General features: G+C 43.4%; 1 protein-coding gene across 1 annotated transcript; it reads left to right on the top strand.

The window, feature by feature from the left end:
* Window positions 1–3289: 3289 nt before the first annotated feature.
* On the top strand, window positions 3290–24856 carry lmnb2 (lamin B2). The gene is made up of 12 exons (XM_036978840.1): window positions 3290–3947; window positions 7283–7419; window positions 9354–9510; window positions 10920–11045; window positions 12182–12352; window positions 13970–14095; window positions 14268–14488; window positions 15563–15791; window positions 18464–18571; window positions 18740–18859; window positions 20880–20966; window positions 21510–24856. The coding sequence occupies exons 1-12, from the start codon at window positions 3744–3746 to the stop codon at window positions 21546–21548; spliced, it is 1725 nt and encodes a 574-aa protein (XP_036834735.1). The 5' UTR covers window positions 3290–3743; the 3' UTR covers window positions 21549–24856.
* The last annotated feature ends 326 nt before the right edge of the window (window positions 24857–25182 follow it).

Genomic DNA, 25182 nt, shown 5'->3' with positions numbered 1-25182 from the left:
TTGTTGCGGTCTGTGTGTCGGTATATTTTATATAGAAGTGGATCCTCAGGATTGTATTTTCATTTATTTTTAGACCACATAGGCCGAATAAAATACTTAAAATGGTAGGATAACCGAGTGTCTCTCTCTCCCTCTCTCCTTCTCTCTCTCTCTCTGTCTCCCTCTCTCCTTCTCTCTCGCTCTCTCTCCCTCTCTCCTTCTCTCTCTCTCTCTCTCTCCCTCTCTCCTTCTCTCTCTCTCTCTCTCTCTCCCTCTCTCCCTCTCTCCCTCTCTCTCTCTCTCTCTCGCTCTCCCCCTCTCTCTCTCTCTCTCGCTCTCTCCTTCTCTCTCTCTCTCTCTCTCCCTCTCTCCTTCTCTCTCTCTCTCTCCCTCTCTCCTTCTCTCTCTCTCTCTCCCTCTATCCCTCTCTCTCTCTCTCTCTCGCTCTCTCTCTCCCTCTCTCTCTCTCTCTCTCTCTCTCGCTCTCCCCCTCTCTCTCTCTCGCTCTCCCCCTCTCTCTCTCTCTCTCTCTCTCTCTCTCCCCCTCTCTCTCTCTCTCTCTCTCTCTCCCTCTCGCGCGGCTTAAAGAAGTGTAAAGTTAAGGCCTCAACATCTTGCTGAATTTATCTGAACTTACATCAATGTCTGGTGGTGTCCATTTTGAAAGTGCTGAACAAATAGGCCTACCTCGTTTGCTTGCACTTGCTTATACTTTGAGATAAGTGTTAATGATATAAGAATACGCATACATGTACTGAACATAAATGTTAAAGTGTTTATTTTTATTTTATTATTGAAGGAGAATGTGGTTCTTTTCAACTTACACAACTCCACAAGGAGTCAGTAGTAACCACATTTGTTGACGCAAGTCTGCCATATCAGCTATGGTTTTTAAAAAAGCAGTAAATGAGACTGAATGAACTGTTTCGCTGCCAGACAAGGCTCCGCTGATAGCCAGGTGTAGTGGTGGTAAGGATTCACGCCATGGTGCAGAAAGGAAACCTCTGCTGATGGGACAGCTTTGTGGGCCCTAACAGTTTGTGGGCATGTTTGTCTCCGTTGTAATGCAATTAATGTATTGTTTAGTGTTGTGGCTCTGCTGACTGTATAAAAACATATTTTTTTGAGTTTGCCCCACATGCTAAAATCACCATTGATGATGAGAGGGTAACAATGAAAAAAAGCAGAAGAGGTCCAGAGATGAATATGAGGGAACAGACCAAAAATTGTCAAAGGGAGGAGGCAAAATCAGGTGGGAGCATTCTAGCCAATGAGAGGGCAGATATGCTCGTGAACAACAGGTCATAGATATAGATAGAGGACTCATCTTTGTATCAGTGAAACTACTATATCTGACAGCATGGGCAGCGTCTCAATTTTAAATAAGTCAATTTTCTTCTTATTCATCGACTGATTGCCCCTAACAAAGATAATTGAATCACTAGCATGTCATTCCAGGACAGGGAGCTTTAGATATCTTTATTCCAAGTAATCATTTAAGACTACAAAAATCTATAGCACAAGTATTGTAAAGGGTGCCGTCTTTCGGATGGGACGTTAAACAGGTGTCCTGACTCTCTGTGGTCACTAAAGATCCCATGGCACTTATCATAAGAGTAGGGTTGTTAACCCCGGTGTCCTGGCTAAAATCCCAATCTGGCACTAATACCGTCACGGTCACCTAATCATCCCCAGCTTACAACTGGCTCATTCACCCCCCCCCCCCCCCCCTCCCTATTCCCCAAGTCGTTGCTGTAAATGAGAATGTGTTCTAGTTCAATTTACCTGGTAAAATAAGGGTTAAATAAAGCTAATACAATTGTAAGGATGAGAATTAGATTAGTAATGCCTGACCTGTCTAAAAAAATCCTATCTTTCATATGAACTGATTAGAGATGGTGTTTGATTTGAGATGGTGTCGAGTCTCTACTATCCCAGCTATAGATGGCGTTCCACTCTTCAAACCCTCTAAACGTCGCTTATACACAATCACTAAGGCAGGGCTCATTATTTCATTCATACTGACATAAGATTAGCCACATTATTTAAAAATGTTTTTAACTAGGCAAGTCAGTTAAGAACAAATTCTTATTTACAATGACGGCCTACCCCGGCCAAACCCGGACGAACCTGGGTCGCCACCCTATGGGATTCCCAATCACGGCCGGATGTGATGCAGCCTGGATTCGAACCAGGTATTGCAGTGACGCCTCTTCCACTGAGATGCAGTGCCTTAGACCGCTGCGGCCACTCGGGAGCCCTGTCAATGGGCTTAGTTGGAGTTAGTGAACAGATTGTACACCATATAATGGGATATAACGAAAGATTGTTTGTCTCCATTTATGGCTGTTACAGGTTTGCCTATACAAAACACTGCAGTAAATTCTTCAACTAAACTGGAGTGTTTCCCAAAAGCTTCTTAAGGTTAAGTTCATTGTTAAAACCTTCGTAGGTGCATCGTTACATTTCTGCGCTGTTAACCGAAAACATCGTTATTTACGTTGCGTTTTTATATTTAGCATTTTAATCTTCCGACACAGAAATGTCTCCTTTTGACAGGTGCCCTGGGCCGTAGGTCAAAACAAGACACAGGACAATTATCATCATCTCGAGTGAGGCCTAACAAACTAACCCCTACCAGATACTATAGGCTTATAGTGTTTTCTTTTCCCACGTCAATTATCATTTTTTCTTTACCATTCTTTTAGACAAAAGTCCATTCCTCCTTATTTCCACCTCCATCAGATTCAAGCTCCATCTCTACTTCTGGCATCGTCCATTAGTTCATATCTGATTAAAAAAAAAAAGAACTAAAACTTAACTAACCTTCTGTCAGCTGTTCATAGCTACAAACGCACACGCTGTTGCTCGGAGAAAAAAAAGCTTTAAGTGCACTCACAAGCAGATATTTCTGTTATTTCAGTCTTTGGGAGCTCATCACACACATACAGAGAGCAGCTCGAGTTTTCATTTTAGGCTGTGTTTACATCCTAAAATAGAAGCAGGCCATTGGCTGCCTTCATCACGAGGGGTATGTACGGGAGTTCTGATTGGTTCCATGTTTAGCAGTTTGGCTAATTTGCCTGAGCAGACAGAATGAAATATACTTTTTTTTTAATTGAGAAAATGTGCAAGAATTAACTGTGCCAACACATCATCAGAATGTTCACGTCTTGCAGCTTCGGCGCACCACCTAAATGGGGCTGCACATGCTGACAGATGCCATAATTAGGGCCCCGTGGTTTGGACTATCATGTCACATGACCTAGATATGAACCTTTATTTGAAGCCTGTTACAGAAATGAGAATTGCATAAAATGAAAGCAATTGTCTGAGGATGGTACTGGACCAATCTGATATAAAAAAAAGTGGGACAATTTGTAGAAAAAGCTTTAAAGAAAAGGTTCAAATCCAGGTCATGTGAAATGATTGCTCTAAACACAATATAGCTGTTTTCGGACAGATGCGATGTCTAGCTAAGTCTATGAGCAAAACTCAACTCTCCTTTTGGCGCGGTCCGCGTGAAGTTCGGCCATTTTGTTTTGGCGAGGTCTTTCAAAACTAGGAGAAATTTAGCTACATGTCTTGGTAGTAGACTGCAGATTTCATTCATCAAACAAACTCGTTTAGGTTTTAACTAAACCGCTTTTGGAACCTCAAAACAACAAGTGCGTGGCGATCGAGGGTAAGGAAGAATAAAACAATTAAAAAATAAATAAAACAAGTTTGAAAACATTACAGAGTGGAGTAAAACTTGAAGAATCATGGCCACCGCAACCCCAAGCCGCGCCGCGCCTGCTGGAACCCCGCTCTCCCCGACGAGGATATCGCGCCTCCAGGAAAAACAAGACCTGCAACATTTGAACGACAGGCTTGCCGTTTACATCGACCGAGTCCGGTCACTAGAGCTTGAAAATGACCGGCTCATGGTCAAGGTCTCCGAAAAGGAAGAAGTCACTACACGAGAGGTAATTTTTAACCATTAAATCTCTTATGTTGCTAGCTAACCCTATAACGTTAATTTAACGGTAGTTAGCTAACGTTAGCGTTTAACTAGCTAGCAAGATACTTAGCTACTAAGTTACCGGTAAAACAACAATCTAGTTAACAAATCGAGCTGATTAATGGAACACACCGATAACCAACTTGTGGTCTATCAGTTTGTATATTTTTCGAGCAGTTTGATTTGTTGGCTTGGCTGTATTTCTCACGGGCCTTGGCTGAAACTAGCTGATTAGCATGCTAGCAAGTTTGTAGCTACTTAACTTGTAGGTAACATTGTACTCGTCCAAAGACCTTGTACAGTTAGTTACACTGTCTCGCCATAGCTACATTGTATCAATCGTTGAGACTATTGTTTCATTGTAATATTTCACTAGTCATCTTGCTCATTCCTGGTGAATCATATAGTTAACTATAAGACTCGTGATGCTAGTCCCGTTTGCATGGTAGCTAGCTGTCGTGCCTACATTTACATGCACGATTAGCCAGCTAGGAAAACACGTTTTGGGTGTTCGAAACTCCCGCGAGTATTATTGTTATTTTGGAGGGGAACCTGGTTGTGTTTATTAAACTCAAATGAACAAATCTGACCTTTCTTTAAAAAAAAAAATGAAGTCCAAAATTAGTACATTGCTTGGCAGATAAGGTAAACTAACCAAAGTTGTATCTGTCCTAGTTAGCAGATTGTAACCGGCTTTATGTTAATTTATATTACCAATTACAGGATAGGTACGTTACTGTTTGGCATAGCACAGACAATGTTCGACCAACCAAAAGGAATAAAACATTTTTGCTCTGAGGTAGTCCAACAATGTGTACGCCTTCATCTTGTCTATTTAAAATATTCTCTCATTTATCGAGACCGGTGTAGGTGGGTGCACTTATCTGTCAATGAGAGAAGATTTGAAATAGACAAGATGGCGGTATACATTTTGTTGGACTAATTAATGGAGCAAAACATTTTATTTTAATCACTAAACATTCAAACCAACCACCTGCAGCTGAACATGGCCATTTTGAAGATGCGTGTTTGGCCCGAATCTAGAACGAAGATCGTATTGCCAAGGTTGGTCATATTCTCTGTGCTGTGCCAAACAGTACCTGTCCTGCAACGGCTAATGGAACATCACATTATTTGTAACAATCTGCCAGTTAGAGCAGTCCAGGTGGTTTTTGTTTTTACCCTGATGTTTATAGCACCACCATCAGCATTTATTATTGTTATTCCCAGTGCAGCATAAAATCCACATCTTCTGTGGGATTCCTATCACGTAGGAATGTGTACGGTATGTGCAATTTGCTGTACAGTTCCTTAGTCTGATTTATTTGACAACTTCAGTCTCGGAGCTCCTGAATGACTTCAGTTCACTTCAGTGCAGAGGATTACATTGATAACTATTTCACCAGGTTTCGTAGAAAGAATACAAATGGGGGAGCGGGTAGATTCATTGAGCAAGCAATGAGTTGAGTGGTTGTGGTTACTGTTGATATATGGTAGTTGCTAGGTACACCTGTTCAGCGTTATGTCAAAGGTGCTTACTAACCTGTCAGCTCGTACACCTGTTCGTTGCTAGGTTAGGAAGCACCTTTCAGCTCGTCTAGCTACTACATTCTATAACTGTTACATAGTGGTTATGTAGAAAATCTCAGCCACTAAGAAGTGCTTTGACTTGGGCTCTGTCTACTGAACAGACCCCAGAATGGGATCATTGTCTGGACTTGAGCCAAACTGTAAAGAGACACCGCCCTGTTTCCAGCCGAGGGGAGTGTTGTTGGGCTGCCGGGCTGTGCAGAGTCAAAGTTCCAGATGGGAGTGGCCCGGGGGGGGTGCCTTTTCAAAGTTTTTTTTTTTTGTAACTGTTACTTTCTCCCGGCCTGTTTTTATATCTTAAACAAGCCTGTTGTGATTTGCACAGCATGAGGCCACATGCATTGCTAAACAACTTAGTATGCAAATATTGATGTTTTGGGGAAAACTAGTTTGCTTGTCAGATGGCCTCTTGAAAGTCTTTGCAATGATTTTAGTTTGTATTTGATAATGGAATGAGTTAAAAGTGACTGTGCAAAGAAAGTGGCGTTCAAGAAAAAGTTATACATCTCTTCAAACATGTTTTTAATGACCAGTTTAAGATATAAACAATTTTTTTATAACAAAAGGTCTGAGTGGTATTAACAGGTTTATTCAATCTTTTCGTTTGGGAATTGTTAAGCAAGCCATGCCCGCAATCTGTTATGTATTTGGGGGGAAAAATCTGTGGAATGCTGGATAGTACAGGCTTCTGACCGGGCACAGCTCGTGACTGACAGTCTGTGTGCCATAAGACTGCTAAATAGTCTATTTAATACTACCCCAACTATCTGCACTGACCCTACGCACATTCACTAGATAGAGAGCGAGATATATATATATATACTCACACGCACTTCATTGACACTTGCACACAACCCACACACACATTCATACCGACACAACACAAACACGCATACATACTCATTTTCTGCTTCTACTCACTTTATTTTACTCTTATCTATCCTGATGCCAAATGACTTTACTCTGCCTTCATGTACATGTCTACCTCAAATACCTCGTACGTCTGCACATTGATGTGGTACTGGTACTTCCTATATATAGCTCCACATTGATGTGGTACTGGTACTTCCTGTATATAACTCCACATTGATGTGGTACTGGTACTTCCTGTATATAGCTCCACATTGATCTGGTACTGGTACTCCCTGTATATAGCTCCACATTGATCTGGTACTCCCTGTATATAGCTCCACATTGATCTGGTACTCCCTGTATGTAGCTCCACATTGATCTGGTACTCCCTGTATATAGCTCCACATTGATGTGGTACTGGTACTTCCTGTATATAGCTCCACATTGATGTGGTACTCCCTGTATATAGCTCCACATTGATCTGGTACTCCCTGTATGTAGCTCCACATTGATCTGGTACTGGTACTTCCTGTATGTAGCTCCACATTGATCTGGTACTTCCTGTATGTAGTTCCACATTGATCTGGTACTGGTACTTCCTGTATGTAGCTCCACATTGATCTGGTACTGGTACTTCCTGTATGTAGCTCCACATTGATCTGGTACTTCCTGTGTTTTGCTCCGTTCTTGTGTATTTTATTCCTCTTGTGTTACTATTTAAAAATAAAACTCTGCGGGGTTGGGAACGGCTCGTAAGCAATCATTTCACGGTAAAGTATACACCTGTTATATTTTGGGCGTGTGTGACAAACTGTGATTTGTGTGTGTGTGTGTGTGTGTGCTCCCTCTCTGCACCAGGTGACTGGGATTAAGACCCTGTACGAGGCAGAGCTAGCGGATGCACGGCGTGTCTTGGATGAGACGGCCAGGGAGAGGGCCAGGCTTCAGATAGACCTGGGCAAGGCCAACTCTGACGTGGAGGAGGTGACCAGGAAGTAAGTAATAACACCCACTGATACCCAAAATTTGGAGTCTGCCTGAAAAGTGTGTTATTCAACGGGAAAGGCTGCACATTCCTCTCACTGTGGAAGAGGGAAATGGTTGAGTTATAGGCCAACATGACAAGATGTACATTCCATTACGTTTGATCGTCGTAGGAAATCTTTGTGTGTTGGTTGTATGACATTCTACACGCAATCCTTTGACAGGGGTCATCAACTAGATTCAGCCGTGGGCCAGGCTGGTTGAGAAAATGCCAAGTGTACAAAGCTGCCATTGGGGCAAAGGGTGGCTACTTTGACGTTTCTCAAATATAAAATGTCTTTTGATTTAACACTTTTTTTGTGTGTGTCTACATGATTCCATGTGTTATTTCATAGTTTTGATGTCTACACTATTATTCTACAATGTAGAAAATAGTTATTTTTTTTCAAGAAACCTACTCATTAAATGGTTGGTTAGCTTTTGACTGGTACTGTACAGCTCTCTATGCGTGAACAGATTTCCAACATTAAAATAACTTGGAGCTGATCATTAAGCAAGTCATTAAGCAGCCCCCCCCCCCCCCCACAGAAAAAGTTATTTTAATATAGTTTTCCCAGAGCCGCCAGTTGGGGAACCCTGCTTACGGACTTGCTACACAAATTTCTTTATGACATCCTACACACATTCCTTTGACATGCTACACAAATTCCTTTATGACATGCTACACAAATTCCTTTACAGTCTGTTACACAAAATAGCTGTGTTATATGACAAGCTGCAAATTCCTGTCCTACAAAAAACGCTGTGTGTGTGTTAACTTGGGCAGTATGACAGAATCTGTGGCTAACGTTAGTTGTTTTAAGATGCTAATTCTACGCTCCCAACCCAAATGGTTTATTTAATATCCCAGATTGTTTCTAATCCTACAGAATGTGTTTTCTGTAGGACAGCAACTGTTTTATGTCCCTGTCAGGGTCGGGAGTCATTTGAATTAAAGCTAGTCAATTCGGGGAGTGATTTTGATTCAAACTTTTAAAAAATCTATGTTTGAAATACATAGCATTTACTTTTATGTATTACGTCACAAGTAAGAAGTAATTGAAAATAGATGGCTGTTTTTACTTCAAATTATTGAATTCGAATTTTAGTTTACTTCCTGAATTGACTCCCTTCAATCGAATGGAATCCAATCCTGTGTTGTATGTTATTATCCTAGTCAGAGGACACTCTAAATTATAAATCCTCACGTGATCTTATTCTCTTCACTTAATTAACTACATGGTCTTATGAGCAGGGTCATTTTGTGGAGATGCCTCGTAGTCTTGACTCCCAATTACTCTTGCTGTTAGTGTAAACCTGGTTCACTTAATCTTAACTAATCCTATTTCCCCCCCAAGCTGTTTTTGAATGACTTGTTAAGGCAGTTGGTTTGATGCTTGGGGGAGATTTACGTCTGTTCCTCAAAAGTTCCAGACGCTTGTGTTGATCATTGTTTACATGGTTGCTAATTAACACTTTGGTAGACAGGAAGTTAGTTTCTAAAGCACTGACTGTCTTGGTTACCGCTGTTAACCACTGAAGGACTATCCTCTTTATTTATCGGTCTTGTGGGCATGCTTATCTTTAAAGCAACGTTTAATGTGGAAGCTATACAGTCGTGATCCTTTTTTCCCCCCTGTTTGGCTGATGCTGTACAGCGCAGAAGAAGTGCTGAGATTACGGTGGTCTTTTTTTCGTGCCTTTATCTGTGAAATCAGATTAGGGACAAGAAACACGCTTTAATATATCAAACAGTTGGTTGGAAATTGGCAAAAGTTAAACAAATTTCAGTCTAAATCTCTTTGGTTTGAATGGAAATGGTACTTTCCTCTAGGTTACTGTTTTCATTTTATGAAAATAAATGCACATGGTCTCAGTGTCTGTTTTTTGTTCTCCATCTCCTCAGTCTGAAAAAGAAAGATGGCGACCTGACTCTTGCCATGGCTCGGGCCAAGGACCTTGAGGCCCAGTTCAACAAGAGTGAAGCAAACCTGGCCACGGCCCTCAGCGAGAATGGAAACCTGGCTGCGGAGGTTGCCGACCTGAAGGCCCAGTTAGCCAAGGTTTCTGTACCGTTTACAGTTTCACTCTCACGACACTGGTTATAAAATAATAATAATAAAATGGGATTTATAACAGGTGCTTTTATCCAAAGCGACTTAGTCACGAATGAAAACATGTTTTACGTATGGGTGGTCCCGGGAATCGAACCCACTATCCTGCCGTTGAAAGCGCCGTGCTCTAGCCAACTGATCTACAGAGGACCACACAAACAGTCTAACGTGTTACTGATGACGACCAAAACGAGTCCAAGGCCGTGCATTGTATTTCTAGCCTGGTGGGACGGGCTTCTGTTAGGTCACACAGCCCTGTCTGGTTTTCTACCAACAAGGTCTGTGCGTTTACTTAGAAGGACAAAAGGGAATCCCACGCACAATATTTCTAGCCTGGTAGTATCCTTATCTGGATTTCCTGTTTTACTCACACCTGCCTGCTACTTGCCATACAGTCTGTTTCGTCTGTTAAGGCTGGAGGTTGGGCAACCACAAGTGGCAAACTGAACGGAAATGACCCAATTGAAAGTTGGTAGAGATGGTTGTCGTTAGTTACGTAACTGTTATGGGCTATATATGTACATTGGAACAAGAGAAGTGGGGTGGGGTGGGGGATGTGAGTCATATTATTTGTAAAGTACGTCCACACGCATACACACTTCGGTGAGTCAGACTGAGCTTACACATACACTATCATGTTGCTGCAAGGTTAGGATATACACACACGCGATCATTTTGCCGCAATGTTAGGATATAGATATATATACACGCACGCTATCGTGTTGCCGCAAGGTTAGGATACAAACACACACGCTATCGTGTTGCCGCAAGGTTAGGATACACACGCTATCGTGTTGCCGCAAGGTTAGGATACACACACACACACACACGCTATCGTGTTGCCGCAAGGTTAGGATACACACACGCTATTGTGTTGCCGCGAGGTTAGGATACGCACACGCTATCGTGTTGCCGCAAGGTTAGGATACACACACACGCGCTATCGTGTTGCCGCAAGGTTAGGATACACACGCTATCGTGTTGCCGCAAGGTTAGGATACACACACGCTATTGTGTTGCCGCGAGGTTAGGATACGCACACGCTATCGTGTTGCCGCAAGGTTAGGATACACACACACGCGCTATCGTGTTGCCGCAAGGTTAGGATACACACGCTATCGTGTTGCCGCAAGGTTAGGATACACACACGCTATTGTGTTGCCGCGAGGTTAGGATACACACATGCACACGCTATCGTGTTGCCGCAAGGTTAAGATACACACACACACACACACACACGCTATCGTGTTGCCGCAAGGTTAGGATACACACACACACACGCTATCGTGTTGCCGCAAGGTTAGGATACACACACAGGTCAGACCTTAGTTCTTACACACCATGTCTTGTGTTTCCAGGCTGAAGATGCCCATTCTGTAGCTAAGAAGCAGCTGGAGACCGAGACTCTGATGAGAGTGGATCTGGAGAACCGCTGCCAGAGCCTGACGGAAGAGCTGCAGTTCAGGAAGAGCATGTTCGACGAGGTGTGTGTGGACACATAGCGATAACATCCATCACTGTTTGCCCAGGGTGGGGCAACACTATTCATTGGGGGGGGGGGGCCCCTCAGGTAAATGGCCCCTGAGTGGCCGCAGCGGTCTAAGGCACTGCATCTCAGTGCTAGAGGCGTCACTACAGACCCTGGTTTGATTCCAGGCTGTTTCGCATGTGGACGTGATTGGGAGTCCCATAGGGCGGCGTACAATTGGCCCAGCGTCGTCCGGGTTTGGCCGGTGTAGGCCGTCAGTGTAAATAAGAATTTGTTCTCAACTGACTCGCCTAGTTAAATAAAAAAATGAATGACAATTAAGTACCACGTACTGCACTAAAAACCTACTGAAACTATTTATTGATTTAAAGCCCCAGCAGGTAAATAAATGTCACATTTTTAGAAATGATAACTTCGGGCCAACTTAGTCCTGTACACTGAGTATACCAAACATTAGGAACTCCTTCCCCTTTTCCCCCCTCAGAACAGCCTTAATTCATCAGGTCATGGACTCTACAAGGTGTCGAGAAGCGTTCCACAGGGATGCTGGCCCATGTTGACTCCAATGCTTCCCACAATTGTGTGAAATTGGCTGGATGTCCTCTGGGTGGTGGACCATTCTTGATACACATGGGAAACTTGAGTGGGAAAAACCCCCCCCAGCAATGTTGCAGTTCTTGACACAAACCGGTGTGCCTGGCACCTACTACCATAACCTGTTGAAGGGCACTTAAATCTTTTGTCTTTCCCATTCACCCTCTGAATGGCACTCATACACAATCCATGTCACAAGGCTTAAAAATCCTTCTTTAACCTGTCTCCTACCTTTCATCGGGTCTGTCTGTCATAAGAGCGGGTGTTCTTAATGTTTTGTATACTCAGTGTATAAAGTCCTACAGCTGCTGTGGATTCACACACTCACACACACACACACACACACACACACACACACACACACACACACACAGTGAAATGCACAAGAACAAAAGCTACAACTGTGATTCACATGCCTCCCGTTTCTTCACAAACCAATTGATATGAAAGCTGTACGTCTTTACACCTGGGCAAGCATACTAGCCGTGTTGTCATGGGAACACCTGTCTGACTGGCTAGGTGACCCTCTGTGTTTAGGAGGTACGTGAGACGCGTCGGCGTCGTGAGAAGCGTACCGTGGAGGTGGACAGTGGGGTGACCCAGGACTACACGTTCCAACTGGCTCAGGCTCTGCAGGACCTGCGCAGGCAGCATGAGGAACAAGTCTCCATCTACAAGGAGGAGCTGGGCAACACCTTCCAGGCCAAGGTATGTATGATGTCTGACCCCGTGCTTCCCACCCTAAACCTTTTTATATCTGTAAGGCTAGGGGTTTATGGCCATTGTATGACCTTTCTTTGACCTTTAAGAAACTAGCTTTACACCCCTAGGCCATCCTTTCCTACAACTTAGTAGCCTGGTGGAACTAGGTAGCCTGGTGGAACTAGGTAGCCTGGTGGAACTAGGTAGCCTGGTGGAACTAGGTAGCCTGGTGGAACTAGGTAGCCTACTAATCATTGATTTTAGTTGAATCATCAGGTGTGCTTTGGAAAGTATTCAGAGCCCTTGACTTTTAACACATTTTGTTACGTTACAGCCTTATTCCAAAATTGATGAGATTTTTTTTTTCCTTCATCAATCTACACAAAAATACCCTATAGTGTCAAAGCAACAGTTTAACATTTTTGGGGGGCAAATCTATACATGCATTTTATAATTTTATCACATTTACGTAAGTATTCAGACCCTTTACTCAGTACTTTGAAACACCTTTGGCAGCCATTAGTCTCTGGTCTTCTTGGGTATGAAACTACAAGCTTGGCACACCTGAATTTGGAGAGATTCTCCCATTCTTCTCTTTAGATCCTCTTAAGCTCTGTCAGGTTGGATGGGGAGCGTTGCCGCACAGCTGTTTTCAGGTCTATCCAGAGATGTTAGATCGGGTTCAAGTCCGGGCTCTGGCTGGACCGCACAAGGACATTCGGAGCCTTGTCCCGAAGCCACTCCTGCGTTGTCTTGGCTGTGTGCTTAGGGTCCTTGGGTGTTGGAAGGTGAACCTCTGCCCCAGTCTGAGGTCTTGAGCGATCTGGAGCAGGTTTTTATCAAGGATCTCTCTGTACTTTGCTCCGTTCATCTTTGCCTCGATCCTGACTAGTCTCCCAGTCCCTGTCACTGAAAAACATCCCCACAGCATGATGCTGCCACCACCATGCTTCACCGTAGGGATGGTGCCAGGTTTCCTCCAGACGTTATGCTTGACAGTCAGGTCAGAGAGTTCAATCTTGGGTTCATCAGACCAGAGAATCTTGTTTCCCATGGTCTGAGAGTCTTCAGGTGCCTTTTGACAAACTCCAAGCAGGCTGTCATACGCCTTTTTACTGAGGAATGGCTTCCGTCAGGCCGCTCTACCATAAAGGCCCGTGGTGGAGTGCTGCAGAGATGGTTGTCCTTCTGGAAGGTTCTCTCCTCTCCACAGAGGGACTCTAGAGCTCTGCCAGAGTGACCCTCGGGTATTGGTCACCTCCCTGACCAAGGCCCTTCTCCCCAGATTGCTCAGTTTGGCTGGGAGGCCAGTCAATTTTAGAATGAGGCTGTAATGTAACAAAATGTGGAAAAAGGGGTAGGGGTTTGAATACTTTTCAAATGCACTGTATGCAGTCCTGTGGGGCGTCTAAGGGACACATTGGGGAAATACTACCATAATGATTTATAATTGGCCATGAAAGTTAGTGGGGTTGTTGTGAAACAAGTTGTCAATTTCATACTATATTCATCAAGCATCTGTGACAAGTTAATTTTTATCCTTTTATCCTTTTTGTCTGTAGTTCCGGCCTGCGGGACTGTCAATGACATGTTTTGTTCTCTGCCCCCACCCCGTCTGTTTAGCTGGATAATGCCAAGGTGTCGTCTGAGCTGAATGACAAGGCGGTGAGCACAGCTCGGGAGGAACTGCAGGAGGCTCATATGAGGATCGAGAGCCTGGCCTACCAGCTCTCTGCCCTGCAGAAACAGGTACACATACCTATTAGGCTGAACGGCATGTTTAAGTACTGTTGTTCATCGATCTGGTCGTCTGAACTTTTAAACACAATCTGTTTATTTACTTCCAGATAGCCATCTACTGCAATTACGTTGTACTTCCTTGAACTGTCCTTATTTTGTAATCTCGTCCCTCCGTGTGTAGGCCTCTGCCAATGAGGAGCGTGTGCGGGAGCTTGAGAACCTGGTGGCTGGAGAGCGGGACAAGCACCGCATGCAGATGGACCTGAAGGAGAGGGAGATGGCTGAGATGAGGGAGCGTATGCAGCAGCAGCTGAACGAGTACCAGGAGCTGCTGGACGTCAAGCTGGCCCTGGACATGGAGATCAACGCTTACAGGAAACTGCTGGAGGGAGAGGAAGACAGGTGAGGATGGGATGGGATGGGACGGACGGGCTGACTGACTTCACTCATCCAATAGAGAACAGGGGAAAGCTGATTTTTAAAAGAAAAACACTTAGCCATCATTGCATCTTGCAAACTATTTGTTAGATTTGGACAACAGACAGATGAGCAGTGCATTTCTTCAACCCCTGCCTGAGAAGTTCCACATCACTCAGTGAATTCCAGCCGGTACATTCCTCACTTGTTACAGGGATGCAGCAGTGTCTCTCTGTCCGTCTGTAATGCTGTTGTTGGCAAGCTGCTGGAACAAGTCCAACTGCATTGCATTCATCCTGTTACACTAAACAGGTAGACTAATAAATATGGCAATAATTAAAATCGTTCAAATGTATTTATATAGCCCTTCTTACATCAGCTGATATCTCAAAGTGCTGTACAGAAACCCAGCCTAAAACCCCAAACAGCAAGCAATGCAGGTGTAGAAGCACGGTGGCTAGGAAAAACTCCCTAGAGAGGAACCAGGCTATGAGGGGTGGCCAGTCCTCTTCTGGCTGTGCCGGTTGGAGATTATAACAGAACATGGCCAAGATGTTCAAATGTTCATAGATGACCAGCATGGTCAAATAATTCTCCGTTCTGGTTTGTCACTGATTAGGTTAGAGAATATTCCCCCAGGCTAGTACAGAAGGGTAAACAACTAGCTAATTTGAAACGGGCCTCTCAAGCTGACACTTGTTTCTCCCCCAAATGTCACGCCTCTTAACTTTTACCTGGTGAGTGGTTCAGCGGGCACCAAGTCAAGGGTTTAGGAAGGCTTATCCAGATGCTGCAGGATAGATGTCTATGACGTAATGTCATAAGCAGTATTTGAAGGCAGGTGGTTGGTTGAGACCCTGAGCCAATCAGCTAGCGCCAGACAGACTGCTGGAGTGAAGAGCAGAAGACTGAAGGTTGACTAGTAAAACGATGTCTTCCTCCACAATACAGGTGTTTTGTTTTCTTTGATTAAAGTAATGGGGGATGCAAGTAATGGATGACTCACGTTTCTTTCTCTGTTTCCCCCCTCCTGTTTTTCCTCCCCTCTCCCCCCCACAGACTGAAGCTGTCCCCCAGCCCGTCCAGCCGTGTGACAGTGTCCCGCGCCATGGGCACAGGCTCTTCCCGCTCCTCCTGGGCCAAGAGGAAGCGCGTGGAGCTGCAGGAAGAGTCAGTGGTCGTGCCTCAGGTTCACATCAACCAGGAGGCAGAGGCCATCGGCAGCATTACCATCGAGGAGACTGACCTGGAGGGGAAGTGTGTCACCCTGAAGAACGACTCAGACAAGGTACCGCTAGCTACTCATAAAATGACATATTACTACTATTCAGAATTACAATTAGTGTTGGTAGTCGAGTCACGATTCCCTATAGCTGAGTTCTGAGTCATCAATAGTTGAGTCACAAGTCATGTTATGGCTGAAGTCTGTGTCTCTGGGTCTGATTTTAACAAAAAAAATACCACATTAATTTTGGTTGATGTGCAAGTAAAAATGTCAAAGTTTGAAAGCAAAACAAATAATTAGGTTGTTCTTTAGGTCATAATTGCCTTCGATATGCAATAGCCTATGAAACAGAAGTCCTTCATAAACAGGTTTACACAAATATTTAATTTGTGTTCAATAGTTATGTCAAATTAGTAATGCTGTTTTTGAATGGATGAATGGTCTCTAGATGGAGTTGGCTATTGCTCCTGTCAGATTGACCGGATTAATAATTTGCAAAAAATAATTACTGCCTCTAAGCTACTTTTTGTAGCCGCACACTGATATTTCTGTAAATGTTTTATTCTAGAGCGAAAACTAAAGGGAGACTAGGGAAAGTGAGAAGGTAGAGAGGTAGATGACAAATTCAAAGACAACCTACTTTTCAGACCCAAGGGGAAAGGGCGACAGTAGCTAGACTGTTTTTTAAAAACTTTTAAATCAAATCAAAATCAAATCAAATTTATTTATATAGCCCTTCGTACATCAGCTGATATCTCAAAGTGCTGTACAGAAACCCAGCCTAAAACCCCAAACAGCAAGCAATGCAGGTGTAGAAGCACGGTGGCTAGGAAAAACTCCCTAGAAAGGCCAAAACCTAGGAAGAAAACCTAGAGAGGAACCAGGCTATATTGAGTATGTAAACTCAATACTATTATTTTAAATTTCGTAAAGGAGTTAGTGTTTCTTAATTAACCAGGCGAAGCTAAATGGTTGACTGGTGGTTACGCGGAAGCAAGCGAGTCGCTTGTACGACGTGTAGCCTAGGCTCCGTCTGCCCACACTGATCGCTTGCTCCCACGCAGCTCACCAGCTGATGTAGGCTGCGTGTGCCCGGTGCTGTGTCCTTTCCCCTGCTGGAGAACAGAACCCTCGCTGCTCTGCCCACCCCACTGCTAGAGAACAGAACCCTCGCTGCTCTGCCCACCCCCACTGCTGGAGAACAGAACCCTCGCTGCTCTGCCCACCCCCACTGCTAGAGAACAGAACCCTCGCTGCTCTGCCCACCCCCCTGCTGGAGAACAGAACCCTCGCTGCTCTGCCCACCCCCCTGCTGGAGAACAGAAACCTCGCTGCTCTGCCCACCCCCCTGCTGGAGAACAGAACCCTCGCTGCTCTGCCCACCCCACTGCTGGAGAACAGAACCCTCGCTGCTCTGCCCACCCCCACTGCTGGAGAACAGAACCCTCGCTGCTCTGCCCACCCCACTGCTGAAGAACAGAACCCTCGCTGCTCTGCCCACCCCCACTGCTAGAGAACAGAACCCTCGCTGCTCTGCCCACCCCCACTGCTGGAGAACAGAACCCTCGCTGCTCTGCCCACCCCCCTGCTGGAGAACAGAACCCTCGCTGCTCTGCCCACCCCCCTGCTGGAGAACAGAACCCTCGCTGCTCTGCCCACCCCCCTGCTGGAGAACAGAACCCTCGCTGCTCTGCCCACCCCCACTGCTAGAGAACAGAACCCTCGCTGCTCTGCCCACCCCCACTGCTAGAGAACAGAACCCTCGCTGCTCTGCCCACCCCCACTGCTAGAGAACAGAACCCTCGCTGCTCTGCCCACCCCCCTGCTGGAGAACAGAACCCTCGCTGCTCTGCCCACCCCCCTGCTGGAGAACAGAACACTCGCTGCTCTGCCCACCCCCCTGCTGGAGAACAGAACACTTGCTGCTCTGCCCACCCCCACTGCTAGAGAACAGAACCCTCGCTGCTCTGCCCACCCCCACTGCTAGAGAACAGAACCCTCGCTGCTCTGCCCACCCCCCTGCTGGAGAACAGAACCCTCGCTGCTCTGCCCACCCCACTGCTAGAGAACAGAACCCTCGCTGCTCTGCCCACCCCCACTGCTGGAGAACAGAACCCTCACTGCTCTGCCCACCCCCCTGCTGGAGAACAGAACCCTCGCTGCTCTGCCCACCCCCCCTGCTGGAGAACAGAACCCTCGCTGCTCTGCCCACCCCACTGCTAGAGAACAGAACCCTCGCTGCTCTGCCCACCCCCCTGCTGGAGAACAGAACCCTCGCTGCTCTGCCCACCCCCACTGCTAGAGAACAGAACCCTCGCTGCTCTGCCCACCCCCCTGCTGGAGAACAGAACCCTCGCTGCTCTGCCCACCCCCACTGCTAGAGAACAGAACCCTCGCTGCTCTGCCCACCCCCCTGCTGGAGAACAGAACCCTCGCTGCTCTGCCCACCCAGTGCTGCTAGTATTCTGCTTATCATAGTAGCCTGTTCAGTCCAAGTGCAAATACAAGTGCCAGGAAGGAAAGTCCGAGTCACCAATGGTCGTGTCCAAGTTTTGAGTCTAAAGTCATGAAAATTGTGACTCGAGTCAGACTCGAATGCTACAACACTGCAATTACATATTACAATTCAATATTACAACTTCTCTGATCCTTCACTGCTGTGAAGTAATCAATAATGAATTGCGTGTTTATTAGGATCGGTGAAATAATTGGTGTTTAAAACACACTGTCTATAGGACCAGTCTCTAGGTAGCTGGAGGCTGCAGAGGCAGATTGGAGAAGGAGAGGAGATCACCTACAAGTTCTCCCCGAAGTTTGTCCTCAAGGCCGGCAAGACTGTCACGGTAAGCAGCACTCCTCCTCAGTCAGTCTGTGACTGGTCTTTATTTATTTATCAACTAGATTCACCCAAGTGGTAAGAGTTTGTAAATCCACTAACAATTTGATTAGCTATTTCCCCTGGTGTTGAACATAGTCCTGATTTCATCTTTCTGTGTGATGTCCTGTTGTAGGTGTGGAGCTCAGACGCAGGTGTGTCTCACAGCCCACCCTCTGACCTGCTGTGGAAGAGCCAGGCCTCCTGGGGCACCGGGGATGACATCACCACCACCCTTGTGAACTCTGATGGAGAGGTGAGGGGGGAAGAAACGCACCCCTACAGTGCCTTCAGAAATAATTCACCAATGCCTCCCTTCATTACACCCAGTCACTTTAAAAAAAAAAACACAAAAAAAAACAGGTGTCCTTCCTAACTCAGTTGCTGGGGAGGAAGGAAACCTTGTAGTTACTCCACAATACCTAAATGACAGTGAAAAGAAGGAAGCCTTTAAGAATAAAAATATTCCAAAACATGCATCCTGTTTGCAATAAGGAACTTAACTTCTTGCGTCGAGCAATCCCGTATCCGGGAGCGTAATCATAGCCTCAAGCTCATTACCATAACGCAACGTTAACTATTCATGAAAATCGCAAATGAAATAAATATATTGGCTCACAAGCTTAGCTTTTTGTTAACAACACTGTCATCTCAGATTTTCTAAATATGCTTTTCAACCATAGCTACACAAGCATTTGTGTAAGAGTATTGATAGCCTAGCATAGCATTAAGCCTAGCATTCAGCAGGCAACATTTTCACAAAAACAAGAAAAGCATTCAAATAAAATAATTTACCTTTGAAGAACTTCGGATGTTTTCGATGAGGAGACTCTCGGTTAGATAGCAAATGTTCAGTTTTTCCAAAAATATTATTTGTGTAGGAGAAATCGCTCTGTTTTGTTCATCACGTTTGGCTAAGAAAAAACCCTGAAAATTCAGTCATTACAACGGCGAACTTTTTTCCAAATTAACTCCATAATATCGACAGAAACATGGCAAACGTTGTTTAGAATCAATCCTCAAGGTGTTTTTCACATATCTATTCGATGATAAGTCTTTTGTGCCAGTTAGGATTCTCCTCTGAAGCAAATGGAAAAATACACGCAGGTGGAGATTACGCAATAATTGCAGCGGAGGACACCAAGCGAGCACCTGGTAAATGTAGTCTCTTATGGTCAATCTTCCAATGATATGCCTACAAATACGTCACAATGCTGCAGACACCTTGGGGAAAACGTGGAAAAGGTAAGCTGACTCCTAGCTCCTCCACAGCCATATAAGGAGTCATTGCTATGAGGCGGTTTCAAAAAATGCGGTACTTCCTGATTGTATTTTTATCTGGGTTTTTTCTGTAACATCAGTTCTGTGGCACTCACAGACAATATCTTTGCAGTTTTGGAAACGTCAGTGTTTTCTTTCCAAAGCTGTCAATATGCATAGTCGAGCATCTTTTCGTGACAAAATATCTTGTTTAAAACGGGAACGTTTTTCATCCAAAAATTAAAAGAGCGCCCCCTATATCGAAAAAGTTAAGTAAATCTGCAACAAATGTGGCAAAGAAATTAACTATGTCCGGAATAAAAAGCGTTTGGGGCAAATCCAACACGTCACTGAGTACCACTTCATATTTTCAAGCATAGTGGTGGCTGCATCATGTTATGGGTATGCTTGTCATTGGCAAAGCACAAGCATATCCATAAATTCACCTTTCATCAGGAGAAAAACCTTAAACACAAGGAAAAATATACACTGGAGTTGCATACCAAGACCATGTTGAATGTTCCCGAGTGGCCTAGTTAGTTTTCGTCTTGAAAATCGATGACAAGACTTGAAAATGGCTGTCTAGCAATGATCAACAACCAGCTTGAAGAATTACCCAGAAAGACACTTCGCTGCCAAACGTGATTCTAACATGTATTAACTCAGTTGTGATTTCTTTTTAAAAGTAGATTTTTATAAATAACATTTCTAAACATGTTTTCACTATGTAATTATGGGGTATTGTGTGTAGATGGGTGCGAGAGAGAAAATCGCGTTTGAATTCAGGCTGTAACACAAAATCAAGGGGTATGAATACTTTCTGAAGGCACTGTAAGTTCAATATTTGTTTGTATTTTCTCAGACATTAGCTACATGTCCTGAATTGTAATATCAATTTGAATAGCCTTTACAAACATTGCCATGTGCAAAATATTTGGTGAGGGCGAAAATTGCAGAATAAGTACAAGACCTATGCAGAGATTTTTTTTTTATTGAGCTGTTGTCTTCCTGTCCAGGAAGTGGCTAAGAGAACCGTCACCAAGACGTTGATGGAGGTGGAGAACGGAGATGATGATGACGACTTCGAGGAGGAGGAACTGAGAGTAAATTATTTCCCTTGAATTGAATCCCATAATGAACTTATCCCAGTCAGGTTGAACTTATCCCAGTCAGCGGAAGTTTAAGCTATTGCCATCTGGCGTTTGACTATAAAAATAGTTATATTATTATTTTGGGGACATAAAATGTATAAATTGGATGCCAACTAGTTAAAAGATCAAATTCAGAATCTGGTTAAGGATTAGTCCAATAGGGTAAGTGTGTTGATGGGTTGAAGCATGGGGTATCTATGTATTTATAGCCACTATGCTGCATCAGTTAAGCTACGGGCGACAATACTTTTTACCGATATGTTATTGGGCTCATTTCTGAAGGTGGAAATTATATTTTAGATGTGAGTAATTTTATTTGTACTCATTTTGGAGTAGGATGTCTGCTTAAAGTCGCCAGAACTGAGCTTCTCAGTCCTTCTACATAACGTGCTGCATGTGCCTATACTAGATTAAGATGTCTGTTTTAATGTAACTGCTAGTATTAATTTAGTGGTGCATTGTTTTGTCTCACATCTTACCCTTGTTTCCTTCCAGGGAGAAAAGGCCTCTTCCAGGGAATGTTCAATCATGTGAAGAAGTTCCCATAGTTTGTTCTCCTACAAAATCTGCTTCTTTTTCTAGAGCCACTCAAATCTTTTTGTATAATTCTGTCTTGTGTTCTTAATATTTTTTTAATCTTATAAGACAATTTAAGAGCCTGCCCATATTTTCAAGACCCCGTTTTTAACATCCAAGTAATCATGACAAAATAAAACAATTTTTGCCCTGAGTTTAGGACTGAATTCACTAAGTTAGTTCACCCCCCCCCCCCCCAAATTATGTTGAGTCAGACAGCTGGATGTCTTCTGGATTTTTAAAGAATAATGATTGTTTGTTCACCACATGATCCCACATTCCACTTAATCTACATGAATCAATGAGTGTAGTCCCCGGGACCGGAGGACACTGGCTTTAGGCTTGCTGTTGTCAAGTCAGAAAGGACTTCACTGTGTGCATGGGATGTGTTTTAACCCTAGACACCTAGTCTGTTGAGAAAAAGCTGGACCTAAACCTAACCAATTGTCTGTCTAAAAAAAAAAAAAAGTTTAAAAGCATTGTAGAAAGTTTTAGGGGGACATAGTTGTCCGTGGTGGCATTTGAATCGATTGCTAATTCGATGAACTTGTCACCTTTGAGGCAGGAGAGCGAAAAGGAGTTTTGAAGGAGAATGGTCAGCCTGGAATCTGTTGCACACTGAATATCGCTCCTTTTCAAGGTTTCATTTCCCAACATGATCCTTCGTAGCTCAGTTGGTAGAGCATGGCACTTGCAAAGCTTCCTGGGACCACCCATGCGCAATTAAAAAAAAAAAAATGCATTCATGACTGTGTCGCTTTAGATAAGTCTGTTAAATGGCATTTTATTATCAAACTGAGCACTATTCAGTGTGGGTTCCATTACAGGCTCGAGCATAGTGGCAGAGTGGATGTGATCTTTGGTTCCTTAAATGTGTAGTAGATTGTAACTGACAGCCGTCGCTTAGCTCATGTACTGGCTTTAGTCTGGCAAATCACAGCAACAGGATGGAAATGCCAGGATGACGTATTCTACTATATGGATTGGTATATTTTAAAAATGCATTAATGCCTACAATTTTATAATTGGAAATGTTTCAAATTTTCAAAAGTGTATATTTTTTTTTTACGTAATGAAATATAGATTTAAGACTTTGCTCTTTCTCACAAATAGTACTTTTATGGTTTGGAGAGAATTACATCAGATGGCGACGTAATGAGGCCAAAGATGAGTTACGATAGAACATGGCATGCAATCATGCAAAGCTTGTATTTAAAACGCCACTCTTTAAAAAACGCGTTTCCCAACTCGTCTTTCGAGTTACCCCCCCCCCCCCCCCCCCCCAACAGCAAAAATGTGTTTTGCTCCCAGACAAACTCACCTGATTCAACTCATTGAGGGCTTGGTGATTGGTTGACGTTCAATCAGGTGTGTACTGGTATAAACAGTCACTGAACGTTTCCAACCTGTTGTCTTATTCTGATGCTGTTGACATGATAAATCATGCATTTTGTATCTTTTTTTGAAAATTATGTTTCTCAAGACAAGTAGACTGTAAGAACTACAGTGTGCATATTTTAAATGTGACTTAAGATTTAATGATAGGGTTTCTGTTTTAAAACTAAACCGGGTGTAACCTTTCTACCTTATGCACCTACTGAATGTATGGCCGTGCCTAGAATGAAAGGTAGTCGTGCTACTTCAAGTCAGCAATATGAGATGCAATTGGTGAGAATCTGCCTTTTCATGGAGATCGGGGGGTGCAGTTTGGACTTTCAAAACAGAATTGAAAAAAAAAAAAGATTCTAATGGCAATATGCTTGGATGCGTGAAGGAGGATCTGTTGTCTCGACTCTCATCCCACACAACTACTTGTTGTAGACAAGTTAAAGGGATAGTAACCCAAATTACAAAATTACATACCGTTCCTTGTCCATAGACTGCTTACAGGGTAAGGAAACTAATATGTAATTTAGTCATTTTGAGTGACGCACCCCTTTATATATATATGACCTCAGGATGTGAACACTTATAAACCTGGTTGATTTTCCATTCTTCGTGGCTGGCTGTGCTATAGCATCTCAGTGGTTGAAGTAGTTATACTACCCAAGCAGTGTTATCTCTTAACATGGCTTTGAAATTGGAGGGAAGGAGCCATTTGGATTATTGAGGGGTTTTTTTTCTCACTTGATCAATAATCGTGACTAATTACAAATTGAACAACACAAAAAAAAGATGCAATGTTGCTTTGACTTTTTATAGTTTTAATACTGGCCTGGGAAACATAATTGTTGTATGTCTATTTGAATGCAGTGCTTTGCATTATTTGAATATTATTATTTTGATAGGATAATTGTAATTTGTTTTTTTTCGGGTTCTCTTTAGATGGATCAAGTTTGGGTCTAAAATGGCAGAACTATTTTTTGTGTGTGTTTGACTATAAAGTGTTAATTCTCCCCAAAAAATATTTAGCAAAATTAGTGTCTAGTGTAAATGCATGGCTATGCTTTTCAGGCAGAGGTTGTTTTTTTTTTTTTTAACCATTTTTTTAATTGTCACGGTAACTGAAAAGCATGGAAGTAATGTTGCAACAAGGTTTTGTATTGATGCATTTCCATTGAACTCTAAGAGTGGATCCCTGGGAATGACGTATCCACTGCAGACAGATACGGTATCCAGACTCTCTTTTTAATCTTGATTGAACTGTGACGGTCATTTTACTAAGTGTTTTCTATAGGAATTCCACCACCACTACTGGTGATTTTTACTTAGGCTTCTTGACAGCTTTTAGTTTCATGCACTGTTTGGTTTAGACACACATTACTGTTAGTACACAGTACTACTATTAATGTGAGTCAATGATGTCAGTATGTATTCACAGTACTGCCAAATTATCAGGTTCTATGTTACAGATGTAGCAAGTGAAATGTGAGAGACTACAGCGTTTTTCTTGGCGGGTTTTCAGTGTTCACTCCTTACCACATTAGATGCTGGGATTTATTAAGCCAGTGGAGAAGCTAAGAATATTGTTAGTACTTTTTACTGTATAGTAGTGGTGGTAAGGACTGACGATGAGGAAATCCAGTTAACATGGGAGAGCATGGTTTAGTCATTTTGAGCCATACTAAACATTTGTGAATTGATATTTGGGTCAAATGCGGAGATAAACCGAAACCCTAAACTTTATCACTCTAAGAGGACTTGTATAGGGAGGGAGCATGCCAAATGTGTGTTTGTCATACTGCTATTGATTTTATTACATTTTACAATTTTGAAATATTTTTTTTTTTGTATACATAAATCATAATAAATGTTTTCCATATTAATACGTTTGATTTATTCTGACTTGAGTGCCATTTATCAAAGACCAAGTACTTAAGTAGAACACTACCATTTTGAAAACGCTGCTAACTTGGCTGTAATTCTGTCATCAGTCCCACTCTAGGAAGTGTAGTAACGTGGTAAGTACTTCAAATCACTGCAGATTCAGTGAAAAGCTTGTGTTTCTGGCTCCAGCAACGTAGTATATGTCTAACTGTACAATATAACACACAAATGACCCCACCCACAAAAAAACTAATGGAGAAACAAGAGATTAAGAAATGTCAGAGCTAGCAATATCAGTCCGGAATTTAAATATGTTGTCTGTTCC

The sequence above is a fragment of the Oncorhynchus mykiss genome, chromosome 5, assembly GCF_013265735.2.
Source record: "Oncorhynchus mykiss isolate Arlee chromosome 5, USDA_OmykA_1.1, whole genome shotgun sequence".
NCBI lineage: Eukaryota > Metazoa > Chordata > Actinopteri > Salmoniformes > Salmonidae > Oncorhynchus > Oncorhynchus mykiss.
Note: the sequence above shows the minus strand (reverse complement) of the source record. Positions and strands in the feature narration are given on the sequence as shown.